General features: G+C 43.7%; 1 protein-coding gene across 1 annotated transcript in view; it reads right to left on the reverse strand.

Moving 5' to 3' along the window:
• Positions 1-22,832, reverse strand: part of itga1 (integrin, alpha 1) — a 41,585-nt gene that overhangs the window by 13,441 nt on the left and 5,312 nt on the right. Inside the window, exons 2-10 of the mRNA XM_030353334.1 lie at positions 10,342-10,462; positions 7,458-7,567; positions 6,051-6,139; positions 4,552-4,666; positions 4,152-4,279; positions 3,115-3,263; positions 1,993-2,143; positions 1,428-1,602; positions 691-764 (exon numbers count right to left, since the gene is read on the reverse strand). Coding sequence (XP_030209194.1) covers positions 691-764; positions 1,428-1,602; positions 1,993-2,143; positions 3,115-3,263; positions 4,152-4,279; positions 4,552-4,666; positions 6,051-6,139; positions 7,458-7,567; positions 10,342-10,462 — 1,112 coding nt within the window. The remainder of the gene's footprint in view (positions 1-690; positions 765-1,427; positions 1,603-1,992; positions 2,144-3,114; positions 3,264-4,151; positions 4,280-4,551; positions 4,667-6,050; positions 6,140-7,457; positions 7,568-10,341; positions 10,463-22,832) is intronic.

Genomic DNA, 22,832 nt, shown 5'->3' on the forward strand with positions numbered 1-22,832 from the left:
TGCCTTGTTCCCTTTTAGTGCGGTCAGACCTACTGTAGAAGCATTGCGAACGTACCGTCGTCACTATTTACAATCTACAGACACTGGTGTCATTGTGTTTGAAGTACACACACACAAGCACACACACACACAGACACTCACACGCACAGGAAACAACACATAAAGTAGACCGCCTGCAGACACATTTATAAGCTAATATTCTGCAGTTCATCACCTCATGGGTTGTTCTTTATGACAATTATTTGTACAACGCAGGAGAAACATTGTAAAATATATCATGTTTATAGCTCACAAATATCCCGTTTGCATATTTCATTGTGATAATAAAGATGCCACAGGTTATATTTGGGCAATTGTTGAACAAGTCCTCCGCAAAATAGGGGGCGTCATATTACCAGAAAGTTATGGTGTTCACCCCTATACTCGCCCAATCACACGCACCCCTAGAAAGCTTGGAGGACAGCTATTGTACGCCAACCCCACCTAGATGTCAGTCTTCACATGCTTCCCTCCTTGAAGGCTTTCGGGGGTTTTGTATCCCCCAAGGGGTTCTGGGTAGAATATCCTCGGGCTGTTGCGTGGGTTAGGGTTACGGGCTGCTGTCACTCTCCATCTGAGCGTGGGCCGGTGAAACCCTTAGAGACTGTAACTGGGATAACGCTGTAAACACACGGACGCAAGGTTACTCACTTCATATGTGTGTGCGCTGAATCCTGCCTGGGACATCTCCCTGGCAAATGACGAGGTGTGGTTGCCAGATGTCGCTGGGAAAGGAGAGGTTTATCAGTTAATATGTTTAATACAATAGTACAATAAAATACGCTTTAACGAAGAAACATGATATTAATGTGTGGTTTCATAGGTTTAAATCTTACCCTCACATTTGGTACGTATAAATAAAGACGCTGATCTAATCTGCTTACATACCCCAAGCACTCTGCAACACTTGTTTTATAAATAAAGATGCAGATCTATTCTGCTGATACTCAACCTAGCACTCACTTGCTTGTGAAATGTGCTATATAAATAAAGATGATGAGGATGAAACTGATTATGATGAATGTTATTATAGATGTTTAAATAAGTTTAATTAATTAAACATAATATCCAAAAAAATACAGATGTGTGAGTTGTAAAAGTGTTAAAGTTTAGGTAGGTCACCATCCAAGTCAATGAGTTTCAATGTGAGTGTAGTTTTAAAGTATAGGTAGGCTACTGTCCCAGGCAATGAGTTTCAATGCGAGTGTAGTTTTAAAGTATAGGTAGGCTACTGTCCCAGGCAATGAGTTTCAATGTGAGTGTAGTTTTAAAGTATAGGTAGGCTACTGTCCCAGGCAATGAGTTTCCAAGAAGCTAGCTTTTTAAATTAGCTAGGCCACCATTCTAGGCAGTGATTCTCCATGTGAGTGTAGTGCTGGTATAGGTACCCTCCAAGGCAAAGATACGGCTCCCCAGGGCGTCCACGATGGTGAGCAGGGCCACCTCATCGGACACGTTGAAGAAATGCTCTCCCAGTGGTTCGCTGGAAATGGACTTAATCTCCTTGATAAACTTATGGATTTCGGCAGCACTTTTGTTCTGACGGTTGTAATCACCCAAAACCTGGAAATACACAATTGATTACAATGATTAAGTACAGAGACCGGTGCCTAGAGGAACCAGTGAATACAGCCACCATTGCATGCACAAACCAGTGTGTAAAGCCACCAGTACAGCACCCAGTGTGTACAGAAACCAGTACAGCAACCAGTGCGTACTGAAACCAGTGTGTACAGAAACCAGAAGAGCATCTAGTGTGTACAGCATCCAGTACAGCAACCATCTTGTACAAAAAAAACAGTACAGCAACCAGGGTGTCCAGACCCAGTCTGTACAGTAACCAGTACAGCAACCGGTGTGTAGAAACCAGTACCGAAACCAGTATGTACAGAAACCAGTAGGGCAACCAGTGTGTATAGCAACCAGCGCGTACAGCAACCAGTGTGTACTCACGGCGATTCCGAAGCGCTCGATGCCGTCGTCCTGACACTCGTCGATGACTCTATCCAGCTCATGGGAGTCATGTGACTCTCCGTCCGTCACGATCACCATCACCTTCTTCACCCCGGGCCGCGCCCCTCGCTCCTCCATGAAGGCCTCTTTCCTGATTGGTCAGAACGTGTTTCTTATCATATCACGTTTTTTTTCACCCCATTAAAGGTTCTTAAGGTACACTGCCTCAACAAACCACACCAACCAACTCTAGAAAGTTGGCTGAATTGACTGGAGAAACAGCAACACTTTATCTGATTTAGCAGCCAACCACCACAAACAAGTATGGAGTATGGCCACTGGTGTTCGTGGGTGTTTGTTGGGGCAGAGTGAAAGCACCGAAGAGGCCTACTAGAACACTAACAAAATCCCTGCTTAGCATAACAAAAATAACAAAAAAAAACGAACACAGATGGACAATAAAGAGCACAACAATAAACGAAACTAAGGGTTTATAGCGAAGCATTCCCTGGATGTGCGGTTTATTGTGCGGTTTATCCTTGAGAACCTTTCTAGCTCCGATTTTCATCTAAGTGCAGCATAGATGAGGAAAACAACTCTCCAATAACTGTCAACCTGGGATCTTGTGACTACTTAGCCTCCTTCAGGCACGGGTTCAAGTGTGAGTTCAGCATGTCCATGAGGAGTTCATCTTTCTTGAGGTTAACATAGTATGGCCTAACCCTAGCCCGCGACAGACATGGGACCCCGTAGGCCTTCCAGTCTCTCAACAATGGGCGCTGTTGTGCTTTCGAATTACACTCCATCTTCACCAAGCAAACACAAGCCATTACTCACTGACGTCAAATATACATGAAATCTCAGAATTTAACTTCTTCTTATCGTTCTTTGAGTGCGATTGACGTTAGTTGATTTGAAATCCATTTAACGGACACATGAAGAGAGAGGATTTGAATAGACTCCAACATCCAGACCTGTAATATATTCAGCCTTGCTTGTATAGACATGCAGCATAAATCATCCATCTACTAACACACACTGCCTACGTCCGATGCTCTCTGTAGTATTTGTATGTTTGGTGTGACAGAGTCCAATCAGAGGTGACGGGTTCTGGTCCGGTACCTGGCGGTCTCGATGCCCGAGGCGGTCATGGTCTTGATGCCCGTGTCCTGGGGTAGAGCCATGACTTTTCTGAGTAGCGATTCCCTGTTGTCAAACTGGCTCAGGTTGACTCGATGAGTCACGTTCTCTCCGTACGATACGATGCCCACCTTGGATTTGAATCGATACACACACACACCCCCACACACACACAGAACAACGCACATATTTACGCACACATGCAAAGACACACATACGCACACTCCGGTGAACACCGTTTGGGTTGTTCATTGTTCCAAAAATGCACTTGGGGAATTCTCTTAGCACACATACTTTATGTACAATTCCTATGTTTCTATAATGACATCATTCTTCGTACGTATTAGAATATAATCACATATTACTGATTTATGATTCCTACAGCTATATCCTACACTCGTCTGTTGGTCGGCCAATGAACTGTTGCAGTGGCTCCGATATTGACCATATTGGTTTGATTGTCCTTGGGCGCACTAATAACAAGTCATTTAGGATGAAAGGGCCTGCAACGAACTGACTCCATATTAAATCACGAGCCCTAATATTTCCATCTTCTTCCTGTCTCTGTGAGGGGACTGGTCTGCTGCTCGAGACGGGAGTCTGGCGAGGATGTGGTTTGGTCCTGGTGGTGCTGCTGCTATGACTCAACGCTCAGTATTCAGGGCAAACCAAAGACTTTAGCAGCCATGGAAGATGTGACTTACAAGCCATCGAGGCTCCAGAGGGTACAAGAATATACTGTAAGCTGGTTTCCAGAGCGTCTCTTTGGAAAACTGCACTAGCTCACCAACCAGAGTCACATTTAGAACATAAAAACTATGAATAAAAATAATTAGGGGCCACCCAGGTTTAAATGGTAATAATTGTTCATTCCAGATTGTTTTGTGGAGACTAAACATTCAGACACAATAGCAACAGAGCCTGGGTGTGGGTGTTGGAAAAAACGCATAAAGAAACGACAAAGATAAGAAACACATTCTGACCATATATCTTAGCACTCATCCGGTGCTTTCCCTGACCTGTGAGAGCTGAGGTCCGATCTCAATGTTCGCGAGGAACTTCAGCAAGAATTCCAGGATGCTAGACCAGGGGTAGATACTGTTGGAGCCGTCCAGCACGATCACAATGTCCAACTCCTTGGCACATTCTGGAGGGAAGACAAATAAATATAAATGCTCAAAGAAAAGAAAGCAACAACACACACCAATCTTCCATTATTTTCTCCAGTTTTTATTTCAGTGTGTGATGATTTAAAGAAGAGAAAGGAGGATGTTATGAAAAGTGACAGAAAGTGAAGGATTCATTAGTTTCCTCTTCATATGGCCAAGCCATTGATGTCATTGTATTCTATTGTAGCTCCAATGAGCTGGTTGATTTTACTAGTGGAAAGGGGTTCAGAGAGAGTGATGTACTGTGTACCTTGTACTGCTGGTGCTATGGAGTTCAGGACCTCAAAGGAGGAGCTAACGTTGGCGCAGACACCAGAGATGAACTGCTGCTGACCACACATGTAACCATACTGAGGACCGCAGGCCTGTATGGACACAAACACACACACAAACATGTAACCATACTGAGGACCTCAGGCCTGTATGGACACAAACACACACACAAACATGTAACCATACTGAGGACCGCAGGCCTGTATGGACACAAACACACACACAAACATGTAACCATACTGAGGACCGCAGGCCTGTATGGACACAAACACACACACAAACATGTAACCATACTGAGGACCGCAGGCCTGTATGGACACAAACACACACACAAACATGTAACCATACTGAGGACCGCAGGCCTGTATGGACACAAACACACACACAAACATGTAACCATACTGAGGACCGCAGGCCTGTATGGACACAAACACACACACAAACATGTAACCATACTGAGGACTGCAGGCCTGTATGGACACACACACACACCCACACCCACACACACACACACAAACACACACACACACACACACACACACACACACACACACACACACACACACACACACACACACACACACACATGAAAACGTACAACAGGCCTGTAAGGACACACACAAATACACACACACACACACACGCACAATTAACTATACTGAGGACCACAGGCCTGTATTGGCACACACAAACATACATGCATCCAGACACGCACCGACACACCCAAAGAATTTCCTGATTCAGATGCGGGATGCGGCGATCATAATCAATTCACTTTTTCCTTAAGTGCATTGAGCGCATAGTTTATCAAGTCATATGTTAATGCATGGATTTATCGACCATGTATGTATGGTCGATAAATGTACATTCTTACTATGACAGCATCTAGGACACTCCCTCATTCAGAAGGAATCTCTTCGTGCCACAGAACCCATTGGAATAGGCTAGGGGCCAGGTGCTGAACACACCCATCATGTATAACCTTATAATCCATCGTGACAAATTGTGCTTCATGCCGGGAATACATGGCTGCCATTTTCCTCCATCAACAGAAAACATCTTATATGACATATTACATTACATGTAATATGTAATACATTACATGTAATATGTAATATGTTCCGTATGCTGAGAGAATATTATACAACACACATTACTATTATACAAACGGGGCAAACAGGTTAGTACCGGACAGTAACAGCACACGTACAGCAAACTAAGAACACAGTATGTTAACAGTCTAATAACATTTATCAACATTATTAACACACATAAGATATTGTCAGCCAGTTAACGTAGCAACATAGCAATATCTCGTTTACAGCATTGCAACAGCATATTAAAAGCCCATAAAACGCAGAGTGAAAGCGTATTTATTAAGGAGGACTGGAGGCCTCTTGAGCTTAAGCAGGGAGCTCTTCTTAAGGAACCAGATACACAACAGTGTTGCAGTAGTGGTATTTATTGTTTCCTTACCAGAAACCCTCCGCTGGGATTGGTCACCAGCGTGGTTCCCATGGTCATGTTCTCCTTGACTTCACGCAAGTTGGGAACCGTTGTGTTTTCTGAGGAAAATATGGACGAATAAACAATGTGTGTGAGAGAGAGAGAGAGAGAGAGAGAGAGAGAGAGAGAGAGAGAGAGAGAGAGAGAGAGAGAGAGAGAGAGAGAGAGAGAATGTGTGAGAGAGAGAGAGAGAGAGAGAGAGAGAGAGAGAGAGAGAGAGAGAGAGAGAGAGAGAGAGAGAGAGAGAGAGAAAGAGAGAGAGAGAGGTCTTTTCTTCCTATGGGAACTTTTCAAACGGCTGTTGCTTCTTTTCTCCCTCTCTCTCTCCCAACGGCAATCTTTCCATGTCCCTCTTTCATGACTACTGACATGCAGCTATTTATAGAACATTAAATTACTTTACCATACTTTCTATGACTGCTCAGACACAAGCATATAGGATACGTTGAGCGAAGAGAAGGGACAACCAGTTGTGTTAATATCTAACACTAAAGACAAATAATTGTATTTCATATATGGTGGTGAACTGTTGACCTAAGATGCTGGGACAATGTGGATCATCCCTGCCTTTATGTAGCAGATGTGCACCAATTACTGGAATCATCAGCAAATCACATTCAATCTTTATTCTAAGTTAGTTGTATGGCATTTTATTCTCCAGAGTAATTAAGTGTCAACAGTTTATTATGGCGATAAGTGGCTAAGTGGGTAAGTATGACAAAAACTCTTCCTGTCAAACTCCATTTCATAAGACCACACTATAATGAATTCTTACAAAAGGTCTCACTCCTAACGAGGGGCGTTTGCTCAGTAAGGCGATGATTCGAAGGAAATTATTGCGTACATTTTTGCATGGATTTCACACTGTAATGGCTTGCAGTCATTGTCGGTGTAAGGAGCATGGACTCACAGCTCAAAAACTGCAACACATGTTCATCTGAATGACACAAGGCTAGGTTTCACTGTTACCCAAGTGGAGAGGGCCCCATGGTCTGGGATATTAGCTTTTGTTGATGGAAGGATTAAAAGTCAAACCCATGTTTATTTGACGTCTTCCCCTCTAATGAGTGTCTGCTACTTCCAATTAGAACCAGATCTGATTTGACTTGAATACTTCCAACTTCCACAAACAATATTCATTCTTTGTTATCTCAGACACACGTGCACGAACACACTCACACTCACCCTGCACACACAGACACACACAGAGACGCGCGCGCGCACACACATACGCACCAAGCACGCACGCACGCATGCACTCATGCACGCATGCATGCACGCACCAAACGCACGCACGCATGCACGCACATACGCACGCAATAACACACTCACATACACAGACACACACACACACACACACACACACAGTGTCCTTACGGGGCAGCTCGAGCTTGATACAGGTGTTGTCTCCTGTTCCCACAGGACACTTGTAGACGTCTCCTGTTCTCTTCGATGGTTGACCAGCATGTGGTGAGCCAATGAGAACCCTGCAAAACACAGACAACAGCGTCCATATTCTAAAAAATATTCTAAAACTTTAAATATATATAAATATATATTGTTATATTCCCGATATAGTTAAACATAAAAGTGAATTATTGTTGTAATATGTTGTCACATAGTTTGGCCCACAGAAAAGACAGCCAGAAAAGCAGTCATACTGATCACCAGAAGGACAGATAAACAGATAGAAACAGTGCGTCATTTGGTGAGTAAATGGATGCTAAATCAGTCCCAGTTATCTGCCTTCGTCTAAACACCGTGGCGAACATTCCTCTGCTCTAATGGGGTCTAGAGAACACAAGGATCCGAGACAGCCCATGCTCCTCCTCACTACAAAACACACTTCACTCCCTTTACTCACCACCCACTGTCTGGACTGGACTGTGGTAATCAATGGTGAGGCTATTTGTGGTAAAGCCTAACCATTGGTATCACATTGAAACATTGAAGAGTGTTTGGAAATGGAGAGCTATCTTAGGTTGAAGCTGTTGTTGTTTTTTGGAAACATGGTTTCACTTTCATTTTGAGCTCCTAATTAAAAGTGTAAATAAAATAAATGTAATTGTGTATTTGCAATGGACCAAAAAAGGTTAATAGTAACCCTATTACCCCTGTAACGTGGTTAACACTACCCATACATATCTTGAAAACAAACAAGGAGGTTCAGCGAGTAACAAAGTTATGAAGAGCAGTCTATGACCTGTAACTAACTCTGACAGCAGCATTCTCCCCTTTCACCAGCTCTGCTTCCCGCTGTGTTTCCCCTAATGCAGCCGCTCAGCTGCAGTTACAGCTGCTGAAACATGGTGTGGGGCGGACATCTGTGACTCATAAGTCACTCTATGGTTGTGGCAAACTTTACATAGCAAATCCCCCCACCCTTTTTTCACTATTTCATTCATGCTCCAGTATCTATCGTTGGGTCTTAATTCTTTTTTTCTGTGCTCTTCTATTTGTTTTTATCGATTTTGGTATTGCCTGTTGCAGCGTATCTCATGTTAGATAGTTGTTACCTCAAATACTAGTTACACAAATACAAAATACTAGTTACACAAATACAAAATACTAGTAAGAGGCCTCTTGGCAGTCTAGCCACGCCCTGCCCTCCCCCTCTCCCTCTCCCTCTCCCTCTCTCTCTCTCTCTCTCTCTCTCTCTCTCTCCCTCTCCCTCTCCCTCTCCCTCTCCCTCTCCATCTCTCTCTCTCCCTCTCCCTCTCCCTCTCCCTCTCTCTCTCTCTCTCTCTCTCTCTCTCTCTCTCTCCCTCTCCCTCTCCCTCTCTCTCTCCCTCTCTCTCTCTCTCTCTCTCTCTCTCTCTCTCTCTCTCTCTCTCTCTCTCTCTCTCTCGAAAGAATGAATGAGAGAGAAATACAGTCAGAAAGATAGAGATGAGCAATGAGCATGAGAGATAGAGAGAGAGAGAGAGAGAGAGAGAGAGAGAGAGAGAGAGAGAGAGAGAGAGAGAGAGAGAGAGAGAGAGAGAGAGCGAGAGAGAGCGTGAGAGACCAAGAGTCTGAAAGAGGGAGGGAGAGGGAGGTTACAGCAGCAGAGCGAGACAGTTTCTGTCACATCTGGTTCGACTGACTCCCATTGAGTGATTGACTGTAACCGATCTCATAGGAGCTTAATAAGACCATTTCCACACAATAAGATAGCTATACATCTGTTTGGAAAAGAGAGCGAGAGAGGCACCTATAGTGTTGAAACAACCCAGGGAAGAGAGGTGAGGCACGGATTGTATCCTACGGAGTCATATTAGGGAAATCACCAGAATGATGGATATCAAGCAAGAATGTTCAGCTCCGATAGTAGATAATGCGTTGTGGATTAGAGTGTCAAATATGAAATGAATGCAAACCCAGAGTCCCTTTTCATAGGTGGAGAGACATAGAGGGGGCGGGCGATGGGGGCGGGACTGAAACTTAAAACCCACACTGTAATAGAATTTAACAAGGGCTTTAAAAATGTGTTTCCAACCAGCTTAGCACCACAGAGCCACACATACTTGTCTTGAGTGAGTTTACAGGCGGGTCTGGTAGGGGTACTGGTGGGGTACTCAACGGTTCACAGCAGGAGGTGGGAGGGGGGAGGGGGGAGGGGGGAGGCATCCTGTTCCACCATCAGTAGGCATGTGGACACCATTACACCGTTTCACAGGGTCACTGTCCTGGCTGTTCTGTTGCTACTTGAGTGGTTGTGTTGCGATTGAGTTGACTAACTGTCTCTGTCTCTCTGTTTGTTTGTCTGCATAACAACGGGTAATCATTTCAAAGAACGTATTCAGGGTTTGAAAGTGATGAGCATTAGGGGGAATCTTCATTTTTTTTTTATATTGAGGTAGTTTCGATCCTTTGTACTTTCATTTGAATTGATTTTGATGAGAATACAAATGTGAAACAAGGTTACAGGTTAGTATCGCTAAGAGGGACGTTAGGAGCTAGGGGGGTCATTAGTCATAACTTCTAGAGTACATAATCAAATGAGCTACAAAGAAACACTTAGGTTACATACTTATGCCAAAAACAGGCTCAAGGAGACTTAGAAATAATCACTAAGAAGAATTAATGATAAATTAAATCAAATCAAAACTTTCTATTGTGTAAAATGTGATGTTTGGGGTGGGAGGTCGGGGGGGGGGGGGGGTCAAGGTCAAACTGTATATCTGTACTGCATTTGTACAGATAAGCACACACGATATAGTACACAGATGCTCTTCATTGATAGAAGCACAGAGTAACATACAGAGTAAGAGACACTCACCATTTGCCTTCAGCGTTTGCAAACTGCTGGACGGAGTAGCCAAACATGTCCTCCAGAGGCCCACTGAAGGACAGGCCGGTCTTCTGGTCCACGTTAAAGGACAGCAGGCAGGGCAGCAGCACTGTAATGGAAAGGAAAGGAGGGAAACCAGACCATTTACCAATTAATGGTTTACCCAATGAACACATTGAAACAATGGCTGTTTTGCTCTTGTCTGTGATGTACTGCTATGATCGATAGACGAGGGGCCATTTTAACAGCATAGACGAAGCACAATGCAGTATAGCAATACATACTAGTATAATAAATCATATTAATCATATAAATACAGTGTATTTGAATAAGAAGGCGTGGGCTAGAATGTTGCAACACCCAGATAAAGGATATCATACATCATAGCAAAAACACCCCTCCTACACACATCCAAACACTAAAACGTGCAAGATAACACACACATGCACACACACACACACACACACGCTCACCCACACACAAAAATGTACACAGTGACACACATACATGCAGACAAACACCCACACAGAAAAACGGACACAAGGACACAGACGCATACACATATACAAAAACACACACACACACACACACACACACACACACACACACACACACACACACACACACACACACACACACACACACACACACACACACACACACACACACACACACACACACACACACACACACACACACAACCGAGCGAACACACAAAAAGCCATTTTGGAAGAAACCAGAGGAATTTGGAGCATCAATGTGAAGGAGGTGGGTAAGTCGTAGGACTTGACCTGGGGACAATGGCTGATTCTTAGCGCAAGTGCCTACATGTAGTTCAGTCTGCCATGGAGCTGACTGAATCACAGACGCTCTATATATCTATCTGTGTCTCACTGTGCCCCTTGACACAATGAAGCCCTTTATATCCATTCCAGAGCATGGAAATTCCTCCCAGTGTAACTTATTCATTTCTACGTCTGTGATACAGTGGAAAGAGAGCAGACCTAATTAATAGAAAGAAGCGAAGGGAAGGAAAAAGTGACCCAGGCAACACGGCCAACTTTATAAAACCGTTGAGGCACATGCATGTACGAAATGGGACGAGGGTGTTTGGTTTGGTTTTTTGATGGTGATAGGCATAGGGCAGGTTGGGTGTGGGTGGTGGGAAATGTAGTTCTGCTAGTTCACAGGTCACATGGGTCACTCCACTAGTACATAAAACATACTTTCTTCTGTGAGGTCCCCTGTACATGTCGGTACAGTTTGTGTAATAATAAGCAAAACAGAAGGACACTTTGTCTGTGTGTGTGTGTGTGTGTGTGTGTGTGTGTGTGTGTGTGTGTGTGTGTGTGTGTGTGTGTGTGTGTGTGTGTGTGTGTGTGTGTGTGTGTATGTGTGTGTGTGTGTGTGTGTGTGTGTGTGTTGTGTGTGTCCTTGACTTACGATTTTCCCAAAGATCTTTAGGGACCAGTAATTCATGGTGTTGAATTACTTTTACCACTAAACGGTTGGTGCTCTTTTCATACAGCTTTCCATCACAGTGATATGTTGTATTTGTACTGTATGTGTACACATAAGCCCTGGCATGATTTAGTTATTTGAGAGAGAAAGCGAAAAATGAGGGAGGGATTGAGGGAGAAAGAGAGAGAAAGAGAGAGAGAGGGGACAAGAGATTGAGAGTCAGAGAGAGTGAGAGAGAGAGAGCCAAAGAGAGAGAGAGGAGAGAGAGAGAGAGAGAGAGAGAGAGAGAGAGAGAGAGAGAGAGAGAGAGAGAGAGAGAGAGAGAGAGAGAGAGAGAAAGCACGCTCATTCCTCTCCATCTCTTGGGGAACTTCCACTTCCTCTGCCTATTAACGTGATTACACACATTCCCTCCTCCCAGGAATACACACACACAGACACACAGAAACACACACACACACACACACACACACACACACACACACACACACACACACACACACACACACACACACACACACACACATGCATACACACAGGCCTACAGGCACTTGCTGACCCGTACACAAACATACCAACATGCATGCACACACAGAAACACACACCATCTTCTGAAGTTCTGATTATTTCACAGGAAGCGTAAATATTTGTATGTGTATTCTATGCTGTTTAATACAAAACACAAATAAGAATCTGAATATATACTAGGGCTGGCCCAAGTATATATATATTTTTTTGTTTACATACAATAACAACAGCTTCAATAGTATGAGAGTAGTCCTACTTCCAAGTATCTCAAAGCAATAAGTGGTTTCACAGAGGTGCCCATTATTATTAGTAGATAGAGCTGTCTGTTTTCTTTTCGCTTCATTTTAATATTGATGTAAATGCTTCATATGTTCATCATTAAAACCCTTTTAAAACCATTAACCCTAACCGCCCCCACACACAGACACAAACACACACACACACACACTCACACAAACCCCCATCTAGCCGCAACCTCTTCTCTTATTTCTATGGCCGCAACTGACCAGTGGGATCGCCACAGTGGATAACAAAATCCCAGGGAGAACATTTAATAAATATCATATTTATTACAACCAGTAATCTGAACGTTGGTCTCTGTCAGTCTTGCTGATTCTAACCCTGGATGGCAGGTGTCAACGTGCTAACAAAGTATTCAAACAATGTTATAACATCTGAATACAAAACTATAGAACAAGATTTTGCTCAACCCATGTTGGTCCATTCTGAGGATGGCTGCCGTTAACTCAAGGAAGCATGCCTCTCACCTCACAATCTCCAACCCACATCCTGAAGAATGAATATGACGCTAAGATGATACCTATTAGCGTTAATTATGTTTTGTAATTTACTTTAATGTCTCATTTTGATTAGAATACTGATACTCAGTAACTCAATATTTTTCTCATAGTTTAAACTGCATATTTGTTAAGCTCCATCAAACGTCACATGTGTTTGTGAGTGTTTTTTTTATAACTTTTACCACATTAAGTCATGTTTTGGCTCAAGATCCAGCATGTTTACGATCTATCCCCACAATCTATCAGCCAACAATAATGAAATCCTTACTTAACCACCGTTCCCGCAAACAAAAATGCATCAATAACCCAAAATAAAATGTATGTACACAACAAATGCCCTATATCTCAAACCAATAAAAACAACAATGTCTAACCAGCCACCCATACATTTCCACGCCTAATCATCAAAGCCCTTAAGACACGACAACCAAAACCCACAAACGCCCACACCTGGCAACCGCCAAACCATTCATCAACGACAACCTGCTATAAATCTTAACACCTGTGAACAACCGAGTCATTAAAGTAAGCCTGAGGATTTAGCCACTGTGGTTAACGCTAAACACATGTCAGTTGTAGAGCTAACCCGAGATATGTTGTTAAGTAAGTCTTAAGAAAAACTTTGCAGGGGTGGTAAAGTTATTAAAACGCCGCGCTACGTTACTGCAAATTAACTAAATGCTTTGGAGATTCAAGGATCATGTTTGACCTCTGTTGGGACAATAGCCTGAATTTAGCTTTTTCAGCACTTTCCGATCCAACTCATTCTGTAATGTGTTGGCATGCTGGAACAATGGGTGTACCTAGTCTATCAAGTGAAGGAATCCTTGATATTGTGTCCCAGTACAATGATGCATAATATATAACATAATGGACCATGTTCATAACAATGGTTTTATTTTTCTATTACATGGTTTCATCAACTCACTGAAGTTTCTGCTCTGCATCCTTGGCATAGGATATCTGTTCTGTCTCACATTGAAGATAAGACATTTTCAGAAGAGTATAACTAGGTTTAACTTGAAGAATAATTTATTTACTTTGTCCTGGATAGTGTAGGGAAAAAGGAGTGTGGGAGAGACAAGATAATACAATATATTTGACATTTACGAGCGCAATGTCATTCAAGGAACTCTGTTGGCTGATCCATGGCAAGAAAACAAAGGACAACTGAAGGCCTAGAAGTGAGGAAAAATACTTTTAGGCTGTATTGTGGTCCATCCAAATGACCATTTAGGTAGATAAATGTGCGGCAGTTACTCATGTATGAAGTTATTTAGTGTGCACATTTATCCTGACTTCGAACTAGACCTTGGCCCTTATTTCGGGGGTAAGATGTTTGGCCTTTGTGTGCGTTAAAAAAATAAATAAGGGTTGAGACAAGGCAAAAGGCCATCGATTCCATTTGATCTTACTTTGCGCATTGAATTAAATATTTCCCCAGGGCAATTACATTTTATTACAGCATAGCATACTCTTGAAACTTTGGATTGAACTTTGGCTTCAAGAACTGCCCTATTAGACTGGCCACTAAGTGAAATACACATAGGCCAATTATGTGATTCTAGTTACTAAAGCAAAGAAAAAAAATGTATATGTAATAACAGCTTCCACAAAGCACTGTAAGTCCCCTTGCACTCTCCAAAGGCCAGTGAAACAGAGCCAGTGAACCCCAATGGCGCGTTTCCACCGGAGGGTGCGGTTTCGGTTCGGTTCGTAAGGTGCGGCACGGATCCCGTTTCCACCGCCAAAAGAGGGCGTGACCCGGACTGAGCCGTACTGAGCGGTACTCGTCTTGCAGTACTCCTCCGTCGGGGTACTGAGACGCCTGAAAGGGTGCCGGCAATTTCGAGCTACACACGCCCTCCGTTGATTGGTCGACAGAACCGTGACTTCCGTGCGACATGGGGATAATAACATCAAACACAGTACCCGCAAGGTATTATTCTGGACAATGGACATGTCGCCCAAACCTTTAGCTTGGGCGAACAAGGAGGAGGAGATGTTGTGGAGACGAAACTGTTGCTGGACGACTTTGATGGTAGCTCTTGGTTTAATGTGTCGCGTTCCTCTTTTCCATTGTTTTATTGTGAAGTATATAAGTGAAGTTATGGCTTTTGGCCTTGGCTTGAGCTTGAGGTTAACTCAATCCCATTCATTTTAAAGAAAAACAAAGATCTGACCCAGGATAGGTAGCCACACACATCCGCAGGTCATAAATAGATAAAAAAAAATGAACTTGGATCAAAAACGGAGTAACGCCCTATTGCCTTTGCAATGCAGAACCATCGCATGTCATGAGCTACATCAACACCGACACAGCTTGATTAACAAACCTCCTATTTCCTCTTCCCTCCACGCCCTGTCTCTTGCAATCCAACCACCCCCTCTCCCCTCGTCCTCGTCCACCCATTCATCATGTCCTTCCTCCGACTCTCTGTCGCGGAGGCCCGTCCTCCATCCATCGACTGCATTGTCTTTCTTCCTCCATCCCTCTCCTTCTCTGGCTTTCTCTCCAACCCCCCAGCCCCCATTATTCCACCACTCTCCCATCAGTGTATGCGTGGGGAGGGGGGGAGGGGGGGGGGGGGGGGTTCCGGTTCCCATGCCTCCTCATCACCGACTGGACTGTACGGACGTGAGGTCCGCTGTGCCGCGGTATCGGGTTCCACTATCTGGAAGTTCCAGATGTACTCTCATGAGAGCGGTCTTTTTCATTGGCTAAGAAAAAAAAACCTTACAAGCCATGTAGACCGGACCCCACAATGACATCACCCTTCCACCCCGACTCTTGTCCAAACCTTCGTCCCGGTTCGGTGGGCTAATGAAAACCCTGTCATGTACGTTCAGCAGATAAACACACACCTACACACACAGAGACACACCTACACACTCATACACACGCACAAGGTCGAAACTTACCAAACAGTTTATATTACTGGACGGCTGGAGATTCTGGGCTAGATCAAGACTTCTCTAGAGAGGCTAAATATATACACACACAAACACACACACCCAGAGGTTGAAGGGTAATCACCTTCATTACCTATGAGCACACAGAGTGTATGATTACTATTGTTTTTAGTAGGGGAGAGAAATTACTATAATGATGAGCTTGATCTTGAGCCCTAAATTGCAAGGGACTTGCACAATGGGGAACAGCTTTGAAAATAAGCATAGGCCACAGCAGTGACGATCCGAGACGCCACAAGACCTATGAATCAATATGGTCCACACCAAGATGAGTTCTGGTAAGATTGGAACCACCCAATACATCAAGACATGACCAATAAAAGAATAACTGTCAACACCAAGTAGAGACCCATAAATAACCCAGTCAACAGCGAGAAGAGACCCATAAATTACCCAGTCAACACCGAGACAACCCTAACCCGAACCAAATCCCTCAAGACATGAACAATTAATAGCCGATTCAACACCAAGAAAACCCTAACCCAATCCATCAAGACCTGACCAATAACTCACCCAGTCAACAGAACACAAAAATTCTGATGACATTTGTTTCTTAAGATGCAGAGATTGAAATGAATGTATTTTTGTTCAATGGGGATTTTTTTGCCTTTATGGACATGACAGTGAATAGAAATGGGACAGTGTTTTGCAGAAAAGACAGAGCAACATGTATAATTGTATCATAAGACCACAGGTCAGGAAGGCGGGTTGAAGAAGGGAGGTAATGAGGTGTAGCATAGGACCCCAGGTCAGGAAGAGGGGGGAAGAAGAGAGGTAATGACTTGTAGCAAAAGACCACAGGTTCAGGACAGTGGGTTGAAGGAGACAGGTAATGATGTGTAGCATAGGACCAAAGGTCAGGAGGACAGTGGGGAGATATTGGTCTGAACTCCAAGACCAACTTTGAAACAACGTTCTTGCGTTCTTGATTGCTTTTCTCTTTTATTTATATCTTTATTTGTTTATTGTCCATTTTCAAATGAGCAAAATCCAATCTATGTCAACAGAAACGTAATTCCTAATTATAACATGATTTTATTCTTATTATTCTTTAATAACATTTCCCACACAAACGGTCATATGTCAGCTGTTTCTCACAGATAAAAAAAAAGGGTTTCCCCTTGTTCAGGAAACCACGATTTCCCGTTGGCACCGTTCTCCTCTCCTTCTTCATTTTGCTGTTGAACTTCAAGCCCGCCTGTCTGTCCCTTGATGGGTCATCCTGGCTGTCTGCTCCTTTTTTTGTCCCCCACCGCCGAGGACATTATCCAGCAGCCTTTTCCCCTTCCCGCCCCCCCCCCTCCCCCACCAGCTCCCCGGAGAACAGAAACAGATATTCTTTGGAGAGTTACGGCCCATGGGGGGGGGGGGGGGGGGGGGGGGGGGGTCAGACTACAGCAGCATCTGAGATGATGGGTGACAGGCAGCACAGTCACATTTCCATCGACCGTAACTTAAGGGCGGCACTCAAGACGATCAAGTGAAAATTACATTTCACTTGACGGCCACTCAAAGCTTCACATGTGAAGATGCATTCCCCGGCCAGAACACAAAATACTGCACCCGTCTCAAAGCGGTTTCAATAAGGAAGGCCGAGCAGCGGTCTGCAGAGATCATACACACAGAATGATACAGGGAGAAGGCGATGCACAGAGAAAGCACACAGACGGCAATCATCTGCTACAGAGACGTGGCGTCCTTTTTATAACATGTACAGTCGCTATTACAATATAGAATCGTTTTCCCACTGCAACCCATGCACATCCAGGCGAATACAATTGCCAAAGATGGTCAAAATATGTCACGAGACGGTCACACTCGGACCTTGTCGGAACAGAAATGCGGCTTGACCAATCAGAAGTATGCGATGTTGAAACTTCCCATGCAAACCATGGGTAGCATTGCCCACACCGCAGGATCTCCTGTATGTTAAACAAGCAGTTCTATAGATACAAGGTCCAATACTTTTATGGACAGACGATGATGATACACGTATTCGCCTGAGAGGCCTCCTTATGGGGGACACCTGCAGAGGCAAAAACAAGGGTTGGGGAGGGAGGGCCCTGCTCTCTGCAGTTCCACCAGTCAGCCTTGAAAGCCTCGAGAGGAGGCAGGGGCTGGTGGTGTCGGCCGGGGCATGGTCGGGCTGAGGTCTGGTGCCCAGATGTAGCGTATCTATGGCAACGACATGATGGATACACATGTCTACACACAGACGTATGTATCGGGTACACATACACATTATCTGTTCTTGAGGGTTGATTATGAGAGCCCATTGTCCTATGTTGGTGCATGGAAGGGCAGTGTGTGTGTGTGTGTGTGTGTGTGTGTGTGTGTGTGTGTGTGTGTGTGTGTGTGTGTGTGTGTGTGTGTGTGTGTGTGTGTGTTTGTACACGTGCGCGCGCGCGTGTGTATAAGTTTGTGTGTAAGTGTGGTTGCGTGCGCATGTGTGTTGTGTGTTAACTGGCAAAGATAAACAAGTAATTAATACCGGACTGGCCAAGCCTGGCCAATTCATTAAACACAAACAAAATGGTCAAAAATATACATAATATAGAGATTTCACAAACTGTCCAACCACCTAACACAGAACCCTATCCACAATAACACTGTCTATTTGTCGAAACTATGAAACAGAAGACAGTGTGTGGGTGGCGGGCCTCTGACCTCTTGTTATCCTATCCTTGCCGTGTCTTCTCCATGCTGTCATGTTAAACTGCTGATAAGCCTCTCTCCTCCCCCAGCATTCTCCTGCAGCAGAGGAAACTCCCCCCTGACGCCAGCACCAGCTCCGTCCTCTCAAGCTCCCTAGATTATCTCCTAGACTAACTCCTAGACAACTGCTCTTTCCTCTCTAAAACTCGTAGACTACAGCTATATCCTCTCAATCAATCCCCTGAACTTGATGCCTCAAAACAACTGTGCCATGCCAGAAGTTGCAGGACTGAGGAACACGCACACACACACACACATCCACAGACACATACACACACACAGGCACATGCATATACACACACACGCGCACAGGCACAAACACACACACACACACACACACACACACACACACACACACACACACACACACACACACACACACACACACACACACACACACACACACACACACACACACACACACACACACATCTGTAAATGGGAGAAACTTTGTAAATTCTACCTTCTCCATCCCTTAAGTCAAGAATAGAAGGTGCTTCTTAAGCATGACAACTATGTAGCCCGGCCCACAGGGGTTCTGAAGGATGCTTCTGGAAGCAAAACAAAGCTAAGACAAACAAAGAAAGGAAACGCGGAACACGTGCAAAGTGTGCTTTGCTCAGCTTGGGTGTGTGCCTGTGTGTGTCTGTGTTTTTGACGTTAACTAGCTACTTTCATTTTGTATTGGTATTTACTATTTATAGATTCCGTTTCAAATTGCATTCTATTTTGTTTATACAGCCATGGCTATGACTAAGTCTAGGAGATCATTTGTTTTTTATAAGCTCATGATATCTCAAATTGTAAGGGCACATCTTTATCGGTGGTTACCAACAATAACATGCAGTTCCATGTATTGTAATCTTTCCCAGATTACATCACATGGTCAATTAAGCAATTGTATATGGGTGCTTTTATGGTGTTTATCTTATTTCAGAAGGAAGGGGACTTTAAGGAAGTTTAGGTCTGGACAATTAAGGGAGAGGTCTTCCAATTCACACAGAGTTGAAATCATTGTTGACCCAGGGGGTTTACATCAAAGAGAGAACTTCAGACACATCCCATGGGAAATGCTAAACGGTTTACCTGTTTGAAAAGAAAATGTATAGCCCATGTAAGTCAAATGAAAGGGATCTTTATGTTTTAAGTTTTAACCCTCTATCCATCTGTTGGTTATATAATTGGTTACATCCTGAATACATTCAAAACAGAAATTGCCTTTTTAGCGAAATGGCCACTGGACCAAATTATGATCTGAGGTCAGTGTTGGGGAGGGGAGGAGAACTGTGAGAATGTGAAAGTCGCGTCCAAGACCATGACTCTGTCTTAAAATGTGTCTGAGCCTGAAGACAAGGCCGAGGCGAATTCAAGATCACACGATAATGAGATAAAGGAAGATTATCTTTTTGTGAAGTTAAACAACATTCTTGAGTCATAAATGATCAAATGGAAACTCCCGCCTTTGATAACACAGGAAGCATGAGCAGTGGCCACTGGTGCAGGGTAAAACCAAACAAAAAAAACCTTCTCCTTAAAAAGCTTGCTACCACTCCCAAAACACCCAGGGACTGGAGGGGATGTCATTTCCACTACCAGACAGGGGGTTGCTCCTCTGGTCCACGGGGTTCCATGATGAACTTCCGACCCTATAGGGGTCCCCAGCCCTCCTTCAGCTAGTGCTGAAATGTGGGGGTCGGGTAGGGAGAACCGAGTTGCTGGCAGGAACCATGAATGTATGGAAGTATCCTTGCAGGTCTGACATAAGTAATGACTCAAACATGGGGAATTAAATAGTTATTTTGAAAGCTGGCCAGAGGAAGGGTTTTAGGGGTGTTGGGGCATTTGGGACAGCTCAGGAAGATCACGCGAGTTGGGGGTTTCGGGGTTAGAAGCCAATACTCCTGCAGGGGATAAGGCATGTGGACCCCAGGGATTAGATGCAGAGCATAGAGCCAGACCCTATTCTGGTTCTGGAACCGGAGAAACAGTTTGGGGAAAAGTGAGGCAATAGAGAGCAGAATAGATCAAAAGCCGGATTGCAAGCGCATGCCTTGCCCATATGCAACGCCTCGTCCACCCCAAAGGTTTGAGGAACGGTTAATACCATCCAGCCTTGAATATTTTTTTAATTCCTTTGTAATATAACAAAAGACAGCTAAAAAAAAAAGAAAGAGAGAGGGTATGAACAACAGGGACATCACAGTGCAGGAAGCACGAAACAGGATAAACAAACACACACCAGTACACTTGTAAATGGCTATGGAAGGGAATCCACTAGAAAGGTTAGATTAAAAGGTGCATAAGGTAAACAGTGCATGACATGTGGTCAAAAACCTGATTTCCTTCTCTCTGATAGCAAAATAGCAAAATACTCCAATGCTTAAATGTCAAATGATGTGCACGCATTGCAAAGTATCATCATGTCAACAGTGAGATACCTTGTTCCCCATACATATCCGGTTATCATCTGTAGTAACATTAGTTAGACTACATGGAGATACAAAATGCATTTGGAAATGTTGTATCACTATCGACTATTTGGACATTTGACCATACACATGGACTTCAAATGCATTTGTTGCACGTCTCACAAGACAAACGACGTGTGACGTGTCTAGTAGTTAGTGGTTAGTAAAGGATTCCATTCCCGTCATGGTCATACGAGTAAACGCATCCCAGAACAACAGGAACAGAATCAACACCTATAGCTCCCCAGAGAATCAAGGGGCAAAACCTGAGAAAGATTTGCTAAAAACAATATACAAAACTTAAGTCTACCAAGTGTTGTACCGTGGTAGTGGTTTCAGGAAGAAGAGTTGAAACAAGTGTGTTTGTGTGTGCATGTTTGTGTGCACGTGTGCGTGTGTGTGTTCGTTTATGTGTGTGACATTCCACCAATGAACCTTCCTCTAGTCGCAAGGTCTCTAGTCACTTCCTCTAACCAGCACAGCAAGAGACCCATCCCGGAAACCTATATATGTTTGTCATTTTCTCACCTAGTCTTCAATCATCACCCCCACACTACAGCACCCCATCCCCCCCCCCCCCCCCACCCCCCCCACGCATCCCTGCATTGTGCACTCAAAGTCACCCCTCTGCAGCGATGAAGTGCATGCCATGGGTTACAAGTCACTTCTCACACATGGGGAGAAAAACAAAACTGTTCTTGGGTCTGGATTGAGAACATTACAAATGGGTACACAAAGTGGGGCGTGGCTGTCACAAATAAGGCGATTGCGTCATTCTTTATAAAAAAAAGACAATTTTATCTAATTTCACTTTGGTTGAGAAACCTTATTTTTGTGAATCTTTTCATTTATTGTGATACTAGTGGTGAACTTTTGTGTTATTGCTCTTGCTGCTTGCAGATTGCTTCCTGATAAATCTGCTGATAGCAATGCATCAAGTACAAAAAAAAAATGTACTGAATGCAGTCTTCAATCAGCGCGGGATTACTATGCAATGATGTTGGGTAGTAAATGGTACCAACACTCAACTTCTTTTTGCGAAATACAAGCATTTTTCAATATCGTTAACTAATAATGTGAATTAAAAAATAAATGTGATACCTCAAGTTTCTTATGAAATCCACATTTCCAGACTAAATAAAAAACAATCTTGAAGCAGTCGTAATAGGATTTGGAATTAAAGAGACTATATATGGTGCTAATAATTCGTGTTTCTGTTTGTTACAGCTATTGGGATAAGAGGTAAAGTTTAGAGCGACTCAGACATTTGCTTGTTTACAGACTGGATGGACCTAGCCTCCCTGACCAAATCAGATATGGACCTGACTGTAAACCCCTAGTTTAGACGTTTAGAGAAAAATGTCCCTGAATAACATCTTGTGATGGCGATAGCGCTCAGATGAGGAAAAAGTTGTTGAGCGTAAGCTTCACTACAAAAGCTTTGAAGCATTTCAAGTAAATGGCACAACTTGTTTAACCTAAATGCTATTTTTCTCTGGCATCTATCTTTTCATAAACAAATTTATGAATGTGA

This window comes from Gadus morhua, chromosome 4 (genome assembly GCF_902167405.1).
Source record: "Gadus morhua chromosome 4, gadMor3.0, whole genome shotgun sequence".
Taxonomy (NCBI): Eukaryota; Metazoa; Chordata; class Actinopteri; order Gadiformes; family Gadidae; genus Gadus; species Gadus morhua.